The 14,768-nt window shown below is 42.9% G+C and overlaps 1 protein-coding gene across 13 annotated transcripts in view; it reads right to left on the bottom strand.

The window, feature by feature from the left end:
• Window positions 1-14,768, bottom strand: part of CFAP61 (cilia and flagella associated protein 61) — a 309,663-nt gene that overhangs the window by 97,923 nt on the left and 196,972 nt on the right. For all 13 annotated transcript variants that reach the window (XM_058286761.1, XM_058286762.1, XM_058286763.1 and 10 more), the window contains one exon: window positions 7,196-7,370. In XM_058286761.1, the coding sequence (XP_058142744.1) occupies window positions 7,196-7,370 (175 nt within the window). The remainder of the gene's footprint in view (window positions 1-7,195; window positions 7,371-14,768) is intronic.

Raw genomic sequence — 14,768 nt, 5'->3', positions numbered from 1 at the left:
AAAAAAATGGAAGAAAATAAAATATATTATTAATTTAAAAAAATTTTATTTCCCCCCTCTTCCGGCTTGCTTGTCGTCTGCTCTCTATGTCCATTTGCTGTGCATTCGTCCGTGTTTTTTTGCTTTGTCTCCCTTTGTTGTGTCATCTTGCTGTGCCAGCTCTCTGTGGCACGTGGGCCATCAGCTCTCCATGGACGCAGGTGCTGACCAGCCTGCCTTCACAAGGAAGCCCCAGGACACAAACCCAGGGCCTCCCATATGGTAGATGGGAGCCCAGCTGATTGAGCCACAGCCGCTTCCCCATATTGTTAATTTTTTAGTCATAGATTTGCCCCAAAGAGTAGTGAAACTGTCCTTTAAAAATTATTTTTAGTAGATGCTTTTTAAAATTCTGTTGAATGAACAGTCTGCTACCATTTTACCACCATACTGTAAAAATGAAGGATTCTCCAAGGAGAAAAAAACTTGAAAAACAGAAAAGAGATGTATATCCTGATCTGGTCATTCAATCAGACCTTAAGGCAATAAGAAATAAATGTGGAAATTATGGGCACGGATATTAATATAAATTTCATTTAGCCATTAGATTTTAAGGCTAGAGAAAAGAATAATCATATACTTATTTTATAGTTGATCCATTTCTAATGGTTTCTACATATATTTACTTATTCTATTGTATTCCATCCCCCTGCTGTTTATGCTGTCTGTGTCCATTCACTGTGTGATCTTCTGTCTCCATTTCTCTTTTTGACTTCTCTTCTTGTTTTTTTTTTCTTCCCCTCTAGGATGCACCAGGATTTGATGGTTGTGGAGAGAGGTTCCCTGTCACCTGTGCCACCTCAGTTCCTGGTTTCTGCTGTGCTTCACCTTGACTCTCCCCTTCGTCTCTCTTTTGTTGTGTCATGATTCACTTGCATGGGAACTGGCTCACTGCACAGACACTCAGCTTGCCACGCAGGCACTCACACAGGCACTTGTCTTGTCATGTGAGCACTGGCTCACTGTGCAGGCACGCTTTCTCTTTTTCTTTTTTTACCAGGAGGCACCAGGGATCAAACCCTGGTCCTCCCATATGGTAGGTGGAAGCCCCATCACTTGAGCCACATCTGCTCCCCCATTGTATTTTAAGAAAGAATTATGTTTCCTCTTTCCCTTCAAAAGAGGCATCCTGTTATTATGTATCATTCCTCAGAAATGGTCCATAAAATAGGTTTTTATTTCTCCAGAAAACCAAGCACAGAGAGGTTAAGTAACAAGCTGAAGGTCACACAGTGATGAGGTGTTCAAGTAGGACAGACACTGTGAGTCTGGTTTCAGAGCCAGTGCTTAAACCATTACACCACACTAGAAGATGGATATGGAACATGTTCCTTAAAAAAATACACTAATTGGCTGCGGACTTGGCCCAGTGGTTAGGGCATCTGTCTGCCACATGGGAGGTCCATGGTTCAAACCCCGGGCCTTGTTGACCTGTGTGGAGCTGGCTCATGCACAGTGCTGATGCGCGAAAGGAGTGCCGTGCCAAGCAGGGGTGTCCCCCACATAGAGGAGCCCCACATGCAAGGAGTGTGCCCCGTAAGGAGAGCCGCCCAGTGCGAAAGAAAGTGCAGCCCAGGAATGGCGCCGCACACACGGAGAGCTGACACAACAAGATGACACAACAAAAAGAAAGACAGATTCCCATGCCACTGACAACAGAAGCAGACAAAGAAGAAGATGCAGCAAATGGACACAGAGAACAGACAACCGGGGTCGGGGGGGAAGGGGAGAGAAATAAATAAATAAATCTTTAAAAAAATATATACTAATTGGCATTTTATCTGTATAAATGCCTTTGGAAAATGACCTGATAATGAAAGAACTTTAAATAGTATGATAGAATATTAATGAATTATGAAATAAATACTCAAAACTATATTATGTCCACTAGTAGACTAGAAATTGCGCTTTTTATTTTTTATAAGTCAAAGCATAAGATGTCTGTGACCTGAGTCTGACCTGTCACATTTTGTTCTGCCAAATAAAAAGGGCAGAATAGATTAGATATAACATAACAAAGGCTTTGTTCTGTGATTCATGCACTGGAATTTTAATGCTATACTTTTCCTACAGACATGCTTTTAATAAGGTAATAAACTCTATTTTGCTAAAGACAAAAATAACTGATCCATTTCAGGCCATTAAGGCATTTTTATTATTATTATTATTATTACTTTATTTCTCTCCCACCTTTTCATTCTCGTGGGGAAGTACAGAGGTAATAGCAGATGAATTGCAATTAGTTTCAATTAATGCCATAAACTGATATAATGTATTAGGTTGCTGGGTCATATCAGACAACCCCAGCTCATAGCTCCAGGTTTTGGGTGCAGTTGCCAGCGGCATTGGTGCCTGTGACGTCAGCTGTTCTCCCTGATGCTGGAGCAACTCTAATAGTTCAGGTAATTTACATCCATAAACTCATCTGGCTCTAGAGCTCAGAAAATGATTTCCTTCAGACCGGCTAACTCCATCGCAGAACTGTTTTCTCCCTTGGGAGCAGAGGAAGGGGTGACGAAACAGCAATGGCAGTGGGCTTCGCACTTTGGGGGGGTGGTCTGTGTGCATTTACGATGGGTAGAAATTCAGAGAAGCAGTTACCTCCCAGTGACCATTCTGCCACCCAGCATCATCCTAGGACAATCTCCGGAATGTCCTCAGGGACCGAGCCCCTCCCCTCGAGTCCATGTGCTTCAGGAACGGCAGCCCCGCTCCGGGCTCCAGGCCTGGCCAAGGAGGGCGGCAATGCCCAGGATTCAGGGTGCGGTTTGGGGGTGGACAGTTGGAGCCAGTGAGGTCCCAGGAACAATGAGATTTTTTCTCAGTCTCTTGGGAGAGCAGCACTGTCCTCAACTCCACCTCCACCCCCATCAGAACTATTCAGAAAGTGGGGGGAATAAGCACTGAGGGGAGCAAAAAATAAATGACCATGAGAAAAGTCCATAGTGCTTAGGGTGACAAAAAGAGACAGCAAGGACCGGGGCTAGTAGTGGATAGCCCCAGCAGAGTTTTCCAAGAGCAGGACAGCAGGCCTTGTTTTCCACGGCTTGCTTGCCTCCTGGTTCCTGGCTTCCAATTCGACAGTCCCACTGCTGCCTGGAAACTGAAAGGACCACAAGCGTCCAGTGGGGGACAAGTGTGTCGCTTTCCTGCGTCCCGCTGTCACCCGCACCCAGGGCCAGTCCCACCTCCGCCTGGTTCCTGGGATCCTCTCTCACCCCTTCTTACCAGGTCACTTTCTCTCTGCTGGAATCGGCACTGGAGATGGATCCCCAAGATAAGGTTTTGTGTACATCATTTCCTGCCTGAGCATCCTCCTTCACTGATTCCTCTTTCCCTGAAAAGTGGCCAGTTAAACTCAGGTTTTGGCTTGGCACTTGGGGTCCTCCTCGGTGTCTCCCACATGCTCCCCGGCCTTCATCTCCCACTGCTGCCCCTCACAGACTCTCCACCCTGAGTTGTTGGCCCTTGTCCTTTGGACAATTCAAAGCGCCCCAGCCTCTGTCCATTTGCTCTCCTGCCCTTCCTTAAGGCTGAGCACAAACCCTCCTTCCTCGAAGCGCTAGGGTCTCTCTGTATGACAGACTGGCCCTTGGTGTATCCTGATCACCACCCTTTTGTGCCGAGACTGTTAGCTTCAGCTGTGCTCTTGCCGTGGTAGCAGGGGTTGGGGACGTACACTCTGGGGAGCCTCGGGTGTGGCGCGCAGAGCTTTGCGAGGAAGCAGCAGTATAGTAATGCTAATAGCGGCCAACTTTTATTGGACATGATCTCCTGAATATGAAATGTCATATCTCATTTGAGACTCATTTGAGTCTCCCTGCAGCCCTTAGGAGGGAGATATTCTCCTGAATCTGAGGCCCAGAGGAGGTGAGAAATTTGCTCAGGCAAATGGCAGACCCAGTATTTGAACCTAAATCCAGAACTGGACAACCTGATATATCCTGTTATTCAGGACGCACACCTTAGCCCATCCCATTTGGCCAATATGTGACGACTCTCAATAAAGGCAAAGGAATTTTTAAAGAATGTCTGTAATTTTCACCTGAACATCCTAAGTTCATCTCAGTTGGCCATCAGTTTCCAGGTTGGGTTGAATGCAAAATATTTTGATAGGAATCATCACAGTAGGGGGCTGAGGGGAGTGGTAGAGGGGGAGTTACATTCTGAATCGTCTTCCCTTCACTCACAGAAACATTGCTGAGCATCTGCTACACACCAGGCCCTGTGCTGGCTACAAGTAACTGAGATAAATCAGATCCATAATTATCAAGGAAATGGCCTGGAGCTCCAGCAAAGTATGGTACCCTAGATATCTCAGAAACAATGCTGCAATGGCTTTTTTCTTCAAAAAACACAGGGAAAGGGTCTTGAAAGCACAATGATGGAACTCAAGTTCACACCTAAAGTCTTAGGAAAGCAGAGAACATAAAGGCTCCCCAATGATTTGGCATGGATGTCTATTTCAAGGTCACCCTCCCTTAGTACTATCAATGCTTTGCAGCTCACCAGGGGAGCCTGGGGCATATCTGGGAGGTGCCAGCTTGGAGCTCTCCTTCCCAGTTGGACGTGTGGCAGGTTCCACCCTTGGCTGAGTTTCCTCAGAAACCCTGTAGGTATAATTCTGCCTATTGTTGTTTCTTGTCCTTTGGGTGTGGATGGGCTTTCTGCCACCTTGTGAGGTGACCGTCCTAGGTGCCTTGTTCTGGGATTTGTACTGCACTGTGATGGCAGAGGGCTGGGGAGGGAAGGGAGCACAGAGAGTTGAAGAAAAGGACCAGAAAATAAGGGCAATACGATCTGAATGAGACTAAATTTATATCTGAATGTGACTCTAAGTATGGAAAAGCTACAAAGAGAAAGAGTTTCCTTAGGCAAGAGGTTAAGATTTTCCCTCCTAACTTTTCTTTCAGCAGACATCATTTGAAAAGGGCCATTATACAGAGTTAAATTAACTTGGCAAGGTTGGGTTTCCCAGGAGGGGTCCCAGAGTCCCATCCCAGCTGTCTGAGCATTGAGAGCACTTCAGAGGTGCCCTGGGGAGCCTTGGGTGTCTCTAAGCACTGGACCTGGGGAAAATAACCTACATTGAAGACATAAAATTAATTTCTATGTACTTCTTACCCTGGCTGTGCAGTGGACGAAGGCAGGCACCCAGAGGAGCTTGTATGTGGTGGCCTAGGGGCACCTCACTTAGATCTTGCAAAAGTCTTTCCCTTTAATTGGACACAAGAACATTATCATCTTTGACAACTAGTCAAGTCAGCAAGATGGTGCTAAAGCTCTTGCCCTGTCTGAGAACCAAGAGTGCAAAAGAGAAGGCATCCGAAGGAGATCATATAGTGGGTCTTGCTTTGAGATGTCTAAATTCGCCACCATCTACATTCAACCTTAAGAACTGGCATTGCCACCTTCAAAGGCCCTTGCCTTGGTCAAAATGCTTACTCTGAATACCCAAAGCAGCCAACAGTTGATCAACGTTAAGACACTACACTCTAACAGGACTGTTTGTAGTCCTAAGACTTTTGTATTGAACCATTGGCTTTTCTGCTTTCAGGTAGTTTCAGTTACATGTAAAGGTTTGAGCTTCACGAGATGAAAATGTTCTGCCACAAATTCTATGGATTAAAGCGGAGTTCTGCAAGTTACAGCTCCCTGTCTATTTTTTGTAAGTAAAGTTTTACTGAAACACTGCCATACCCACTTGTTTGTGTTTTGTCTGTGGCTGCTTTCTTGCTGCAATAGTGGAGTTGAGTAGCTGCCACAGGGACTGTCTGACCTGAAATTCTAAAACATTTACTGTATGAAACTTTACAGAAAATAGTTTGCTGTGCCTAGATTAGAGAATTCCCTAACTCTCTATAGCTCCTGGGGTAATGATAAAGACTAAAATGGTGAAACAGGTTTAAACATATATAGACGCAAAACTGAAAATAATGCCAAGTTCTGGCGCAAATACAAAAATGTTATGACAAGTTTTAGAACTGGGTCTCTTGCATGTCTATATATCCCATCTCTGCTCTAAGGTTCCAGGCCCATTTGGACCCATTTTATGGGTTACACGAAGTATTTTAGACCCCAGAAAAATATGGAAAACTTCTGAAAATTATTTGTTAGACTGGTACACCCTTCTTCCAAACATGTGATAAAGAAAGCATAAAAAAGAAAACTATAGGCTAATCTTATTTAAAAATTTAGACACAAACAACTTATAAACTATTAGCAAAATGAATTCAGCAAGGTATCAAATAGCATTTGATATCTATTTTTTATTTGTAATGTAGCAAATTAATAACTTTTTCATGTAGTAAATGCAGCACCTAATACCTAAATCTTCCACCAAATATCAGAATAAAAAAAACTATTGGTAAATATATTTAATTTTACACACTGAATTGAAGGTTTGGGTTGGAATTCCAGCTGTGTCATAAGGTAGCTGTGAACTTGACCAAGTCAATGACCCACCCTGAGCTTTAGGTAAAATGAAGGGGCTGCAATAAATCATCTGGAAAACTTGACTTCCAGGTTTCAATGTAACCAGGTCCTACTCTGGTGGTTTTACTATTCAAACAATTTCAATGACCTCCAAGTAAGAGAGAAAGCTGCTTGAGAAAACACTTTTGAGTGGCAGAGGTATTTGGACATATGTTTTACTTTGTCATTTTGACTCAAGAAGTGGAAAATTGTCTTTTTATGGGAAGGACTGTACAGGCTACTCTGAGAAAGAGAACAACGGATTGTGAAAAGAAGGAAAGAGCACTTCTGATGTAGACCTTTCTTTTTCTTCCTAGGTCTTTTCATCCTCACAAAAAGACATATTTTCCATATAATTGCTAAACATGTGTGCTTATTAAATTTTTCCTTAATTAGTTAATGATTTTAGCCATGCTTTGCTCTTCAGATATTCATTTTGTGTAATAAAATAATTATAGATAATTAAACTATCTCAAGCCCTTTTCTTGCCCCCAGCAAACAGGCTGGGTATCCAAAAATGACAACAAGCTGTAAATTAATCTGGAAAACAAAGCATGACAGATGAATGATTTGGTTGGAATTAATTAGTCACTAATTATATACAAGAACTAGACGAAGAATGAGGCTCATTATAAAAAATAAAACACAATTCTGAAAAGACACACAGGACGAACATCCTTACCTTCAGTAGTGATGGAGTTGTTTTTGATCCAAGTCAGTGCCTTAAAGCAATCGTCTTCATCATTGAGAGTGAAATGATTGCAAGGAACTTTACCGGTATATTGCTGCTTACTATTGTTTGGAATCTCTCTGTTTGTCAGGTGTTTTGTTATGTCAGCCCCTGTAGGGCATGGGACCTGCGGTGAGTTGGCGAAAAATGCTTATTTCAGTGATAACAGGTAAAATGCTGCCACATTTTTTAAAAAGCAAAATGTAAATACAGCAATACACAGTCAAGGTATGCCTTTTTCTGTCCCCAGATTTCTTGAAGAAAAAAATAACAAACGGCCACTTAGAGAATTCTCTAAAGGAGTTGCTCTGGTTATCTAATGCTGCATAACAAACTGTCCCAAAACTCAGCAGCGTAAAACCACCATGTATTTTGCTCACAGATACTGTAGGTCACTAATTCAGACAGGGCAAGGGGGAGGACAGTTCATCTTTGTTACACAATCTCTGAGGCCTCAGCTAGGAAGACCTGAAGGCAGGGGGGTGACCTCATGGTTGGGGGCTGGAATCATCTGGAGGCGTCTTCCCTCATGCGTCTCACAGTTCCTGCTGGCCATCTCTGGGATCTTAGTTGGGGGCTGTTGGCCTGAACACACCCCAAGTGGCTTCTCCTTGTGGGTTGGGCTGCCTCCCAACATGGTGGTTGGCTTCCAAGGGCAAATGCACTGAGAGAGAGAGAGTACCAGTACAGAGAGCTCCATGTTCTTTTCTAGCCTACCGTTGGAAGTCAAGCAGTGTCTCTTCCACCATATTCTATTCATTGAGGCAATCACAAAGGTCTGCCTAGGATCAAGGAGAGAGGATATAGACTCCTCCTCATGCAGCAGTAGAAGAGAACGTGGGACTGGGTTTATTGTGTCTGTTCTCTGTAAAAAACAATCTTCCATTGAAGCAATTTTATCAGGGGTTGAAATTCAATTGCATAGAGGACTGAGGAAGGAAAAAATGAAGGAAGTGGACCATTATTTACTTATGAAACATATAGGATTATTCTTCACTTTGTCCAAGAAATATGCCTCTCCTCTCTTTAAACAAAGAGCCCTCCCAACCTAATTTCTGTTCTTCTACCTTTGACACAGACATGTATGAAAACAAAAATAATTCTCTACTCTAAGGAAAAAAACTGAAGACACAATAATGACCGATGACTGACACTCATCCTTGATGTCAAGGATGCAGGGGTCCATGTTTGTTCTGAAGAGGACAGCCATCACTCAGCTCCATCCAGATGGTGCCGTGATAGAGTACAGGTTCAATGTGGTTTTATGTGGATTCCTAGTTTTTTATTATTTTGGTCCAAACTGAAATCAAACACACATACACACAAACACACCATTGTGAAGGCCAAATAAAATGAGTGTGCCCAGCAGACCAGCACTTTACACTTCCAGATTTTTATTTGGCTGCCTGGTAGGACTTTTGTGGAGGTAAAAAGGCAGGATCCAGGATACAAGGTTTAAAGGCAACGTGATCACTGTTTTGGCAGACCTACACCACTGTCTTGGGCTATAAAGCCTAAGGGCTATGAGGAAGGAATAATTCTACAGCTCTGATGGGCAAAAAGTTCACTCACTTACAATAGAGACTGATATAGGTGCAGGGAAGTTGTTTCTCCCTTGACAAACACAGAGACCGCCTTGTACTACTGGGCAGCCCCGAGTGTGGGCTGATGCTTGAAAGACTCGGGCTTGTCCCAAACCCAGCAGATGGTTGGGAAATTTTCTGCTATATCCTTCCTCAATAGAAATGGTAAAGTCTTGGCTCTTTACTGTGATTTATTTAATTCAATTTCAAACTAGATGGCATTAAACAAACAAAAAAGAAACCAGGGACAAATTTTAAAACAGAGTGTCCTTTCTCCTAGAGGCTGTAATAAAATTATATTTAGTAAAAAGGAACAACTCAATAAACAGTGGTCTTTTACTGCAAGTAAAATTGTGGAGGTAAAACATTACCTAAAATTTTGGTGTTATTATATTCACCATTTTTGTAAAGCAGCCCACTGAGGGCATTAGTGAATTTTTAAAGTGCGCAATATTGAATACTATACTTTGGAGTCTTCAGAAATCTCACTGGAACTATAAGCATTGTAGTATAAAAGAAAATGAAATTTTGGTAGCATTATACCTGTTTAGTAAATTATATTTTAATGAATCAGAAAAAGTCTTTGACAGAAAATGTCAGGGCTAAAGAACAAATTGAGAGCTGTCCAATTTATAAAACATTCAATGAGCTATTGCTCCAAATAGTAGGTGTTCAGATGAAGTAAAGGAAGAGGAAAAAAAGATTAAGGTCCAAATTGAGAGCAAGTCTTGAGATTAGCTCATTCTGATAACCCATAGAATTCTCGGACATACCTTCAGGTGTGAAGATGTTTTTACACATTTCTAAACCACAAGGAATTAAAGAGACTAAAGAAAACTTAATGGGATAATGTGTTTTTCATACTCGCACAATGGCATCTTCACAAAATAGGCACAATTGGAGCTAGGATTTTAAAACCTAAGGCCAATTAATCTGTCCTCAAAGAATTTAATAGAACTCAATAAACCAAGAAGGATTTAGGGTAAAAAATGATATTATGTCATAGAAATAAGGAAAAGAATAACCTTTGCAACCATTCCCTCGGATGACCTGGAACCATACTATGCCTGAATCAGGAGCTAGTGGGAGTCCTCGCCTACCCAATTTCCTGTCTTCCTTTCTTTCTTAGTAACAGACTCCTGGGAAATATGCCTGCCTGAAGAAACTCATTTCCCAAATACCAGCTAAGAAGTGGCCAAGAATTATAAACAGGTTTCCTTGGGTGGAACAACCTGAAAACTAGTTTGCTCTTATCCTAACTTCTTCGCACTTCTTATACATAAGATGGCTGGAGCCCTAGAAAAGCCACGTTGGGATACTGAAAATGGAAACCCAATATTAAATATAAAAGAACAAAAGACAGAAGGAGTGAATGTGGCTCAAGCAGTTGGGCACCTGTGGTAGTTGGGACCTACCACATGGGAGGTCCTGGGTTTGGTTCCCGACGCCTCCTAAAGAAGATGAGCAAGACAGCAAGCTGATGTGATGAGTTGGTGCAGCAAGATGACACAATGAGATGACACAACAAGATAATGCAATGAGGAGACACAACGAGAGACACAACAAGCAGGGAGTGGATGTGGCTCAAGCGATTGGGTGCCTCCCTCCCACATGGGAGGTCCCAGGTTTGGAAAAAAAAAAGACAGAAAGGGCCTGGGTTCCTCATAATTCCAGGGAGCCACCTTAGCAGACCTGAATTGCTCTCTTCTTTCATGGTTTTAATGAGAGAAAGAAATAGATTTCTTTTTAAAAACTATTTGACTCTAGCTAAAAACAATATATTCTATAATCTCAATGTTATATGGATGCTTAAAAGCCATCAGAATTTTGCACCGCATCAACCAGAGAGGGAGGGAGAGAAGAAGAGGGGGAAAAAGGAAAGAGGGAGAGAATTAGAAAGTCAGGAGGGGAGTCAGAGAGAGAGAGAAAGAGAAACAGAGAGACAGAGAGAGATAATTTAGACCTTGTGCTCTGGAGTCAGACTGCCTGGGCTCAAGTTCTGATTTGTCAGTTCCTACTTGTGTAACCTTGTACAAATTACCTGAGCTTCTATAAAATGGAGACAAACATGGCTCCGGTCTCAGAAATCTGCTGTAAGGATTCCATCAGTTAACACGCACCTGGCACTAGGCAAACACTCATTATATGTCAGGTCTTCTGAACACCCTGATGGGGCAGGGAGGTTGACCTTGTGTCTCCTGGGACAGCCCATTTTGGAGGAGACTTTAAGATTCATAGAACGTTGTTACTTGGGACAAACAAGCACTGTCTTCCCATCGCTTCTACTGGTTTGGCTCTCCAGGGCCAGGGTGTACAAATCTAATTTATTTTCTGTGTGAAAATCGTTGGAGTATTTGAGGGCGCCCTGTCCATCCTGAGCCTAGGCTAAACCTCTGGTGTGAGTTTGAGCCTCTCAATATGCTTCTGCTTGTTCTTTCACCTCTTAACTATGGCTCCAAGAGATGAATTGAATACTCCAGATGTGTTTCTGTTTTTGTGACATTATCCTTTGACCCATTTCTGCTCAGCACAGAACGGGCCTCCAGACTGTTGTTACCAAGTATACCCTTTGTCAGTGTAAAGTTGCTCTGCTTAAGGCACGCTTTCCTTTCTTCAGTTAATTCTGCGCTGTTGGGTACTGATACTGTTTCTTCTTAAAGGTTGTTTAAATTGGCCTGCATTGTCTTCTGCTGGTGCACTTTTAAATTTTTAAACACTTGGTGTCATTTTGTTTGTGTGTCTTTTGTGTTTTGAAATCAGTGTAAAAGCAAAGCCTTGGTCCTTTACTAAGCCATTCCTCTCCTGGTACGACAGCTGGATGGTTTTCCTTACGATATTCTGGTTTTACTATTTCACTTTGAAGCACTGGGGCTGTTTCCTTGGTTTTCCCCTTTGGTTAAATGAATACTGTTTCCTCCCATTTTATCTTCTCCAGTGTTTGGAAGGTGAATTTCTTTAGGCTGTTCTTTAACCTTATTTCTTTTCAACTTATTTCCTCAAGACTCAAATGTTACCTTTGACTTGGCCCTTTAAAACCAATGCTTAGTTCCCTTGCCTCCCCTCTCTCTAGTTTCAACAACTGGCTGGTCTCTAACTGATTAATTTAGAGTAAGAGTCATTATTTTCTATCTTGCATCTATTCTCAGAATTACAAACATAATTTAGATATACGTTTTTAAATAGTTGGCAGTGCTTGGCATCTGCCCTCTCAGACTATTGTGAAGTTTCAAATTTTCCTTATGTCTCACCTAGTCAGAGTACACAGTAAAGAATGTGGAAGATAATTTTCCTGAGTCCTTACACAATGAAAGAATGGCTTTCTGCTCTCTTCAAATATGAGAGACTCAGGTGGGCATATGATGAATCGCCATACTTTCTTCAGAATTCAGTGTGGTTAGTTCACTTTCCTTTGCCTTTTAGCACTCGAGAGGAAAATGTTGACGCTTTCCTTATTTTTATTCTTTTTTTTGGTGGGGTTGTGCTGGTGGTGGGAGTAGCATCCTGTTATTTTTCTTTTGGAACCTGTTCTTTCCCTATGGGGCAACGCAGGCCTCAGGAGCAGCAGTTTTCCCCAACGAGGTAGGAGCTACGTGGCCTTCTGGATGCAGCTTTGGAACTCAGGCCGCGTGAAGGTCAAGGTAGTCCCAGCTGGCCTGGACTCCAAGGGAGGAGACGCAGACCCCATCTCCCTGAGGGAAGAAGGGTAAAGCACTGGCAGACACATTTTAAAAGGTCACTTTTTTGTTACCTCATGCTATTGTTTTCCCCCTTTAGTCATCCTCAAACAAAGTGAGGTCTTGCCATACTGAGCGGTGTCAGGTGGCACGGGGCACCTTTCTCAGTTCTGTAAGCAGGGTGCACATGGATGCAAACAGCTCTCTTTCCCACCCCACATCTGCAGCAGGCTTATGCCTTGGCCTGCCCTGGTCTGGACGCCAAGTTATTATTTCCCAGTCTGAGACATGATAAACTTCTCTGCAGACCACGTCGCATTGCTGACCCTATCAAGATGACCATAAACTAAGGTCCCTCAGTCTTTCTCTGGTTCGGGTGAATGTACTTGCCTCACCTGTTGGCAGTTGCCAGTCTTTGAAGAGCCCGTGCTGCTATGTTTGTATGGTTAATGCCAAACACCTCTGATTTCGGCTTGATACATTTTAGTTCTCATTTTTTGTCGTTACCGGCATCCAGGCCGGGGTCAGGCATCCTCTTCACACATGAGTTGTGGGGAGGGGCTCGGTGACCTCAGTTGTTAGGTCTCTCAGTGTGGGTTTTCAGGGCTGGTGTGTGCTCAACAATAAACACAAAAAAACTGGTAGAAGGGGTGGGGAAGGGAGTTAGAGGGTACTCGAGGTTGACGAGCCAAGTCTTCATCTCTCAAAATGGAGAGGTCATAGATCAAGGGGATCAAGATCATAGGTCATAGATGAATACGTTCCACGAACGTATTATTTAGAGTTATGGGGGTAACCATTGAAGAACTAAGAACAGAAATGCTTCAGATGATTGCCTCAGGCAAGATTCTTGGGACTAGAGAGGGCTGGGGAGAGAGCAGCGCTTCTCATGCTCAACCCTGCAAAGCAGTGTGAGCTTTTATCTTGTGCTGCATTGTCTGATAAAAAAAAATTTAAGTGATCTGATATGTCTTTGGACATCAGAAATATTGCAAAATATTTTAGAGTGATGCTTACAATTTTCCCCTTGACCCCCTCTTGTTGTTGTTGGCGCTCGCTGTCTGCTGTGCCCATTTACTGTGTGTTCTTCCATGTCTGCTTGTGTTTTTTCTTCTTGTCTTTCTAGGAGGCACTGGGAACTGATCCCAGGATCTCTGGTGTGGGAGAGAGGCACTCAGCTGCCCGAGTCACCCCATCTCCCTGGTCTGCTGCGTCTCTGTCTCTCCTCTGTGTTTCCCTTTGTTGAGTTATCTTGCTGTGATGCTTACAATTTAAAAAATCTGACTAGAGGTTAAAATTTGTAATTATATTTTATAACAGGCTGTCTTCTTAAATTGGATCAAAGCTTTATTTTTCACATGATTTTTTTAAAAAATCACATAATTGAGACAAAATCATGAGATGGTTGAGAATAGGAAAAGAAATAAGAAACAGAAGGCTCCCCCAACTCCCTGCCCAGTGAATTCAGCTGCCCTTTCTGTATCACTTTATGTACCTTTAATTTTTATGTCCTTCTGGAAAAATTAAATTGGAACTCCCTTTCCCACTTCTTCATTTCCTTTTTCCCATTGTAAAAAGGGCAAGAGCTTAATGTGCCACATACTAAACCTGCAGGGGCAGCTGGACACACATGGGCTGATGCCCGAGTCTCTGGACACTTGGCCGGGACTTCCACCACATTGTCCAAAGTAGGCAGCTCCCGGCAGCAGCTGGAACCCATGGGGCAGATAATGGGGAGATACTCTGGAGGCTGAAGGGGGGGATGGTGTTTTCTGTGGGCTTACTGTTTTCAAAAGGAAGAGGAATACCTAAATAGCAAAATGAAGATATGCCTCCAGTTTATTTTTACCCTTTAACAAAAATAAAAAACAAAAATATCCTACACCAAAAAACTTCACTACCCTTTGAGAATTAGACTGCTCTTAAAAAAGAAAAAAGAAAAAAGTAGTATTTTAAGACAAGTCATTCAGAATTCTGAACACCTGGAGAATATCTACAGTGCGGTATCAGAATCCTGGCACTTAAGAATTAGAAGGGCCCTCAGAGACTGAGCTGAGCCTTGCCACTCCAGGTGTGGCCCACCTGGGAGCTTGTTAGAGCAGAAGGGTCTCAGAACCCGCCTGGACCTGCTGCAGCCCAGCCTGCGTTTAACAAGCTGCTCAGGGGATCTGCGTGCACGATACAGTTTGAGAAGTGCTGCTCTAAGCCATAGATGAGGTGTTTGAGGTCAAGAACGTTCAAGTCAGTGATTCTCAGCCTTGGCTTAGA

Source organism: Dasypus novemcinctus, chromosome 24 (genome assembly GCF_030445035.2).
Source record: "Dasypus novemcinctus isolate mDasNov1 chromosome 24, mDasNov1.1.hap2, whole genome shotgun sequence".
NCBI lineage: Eukaryota > Metazoa > Chordata > Mammalia > Cingulata > Dasypodidae > Dasypus > Dasypus novemcinctus.
This window is presented reverse-complemented; position numbering and strand designations above follow the sequence as displayed.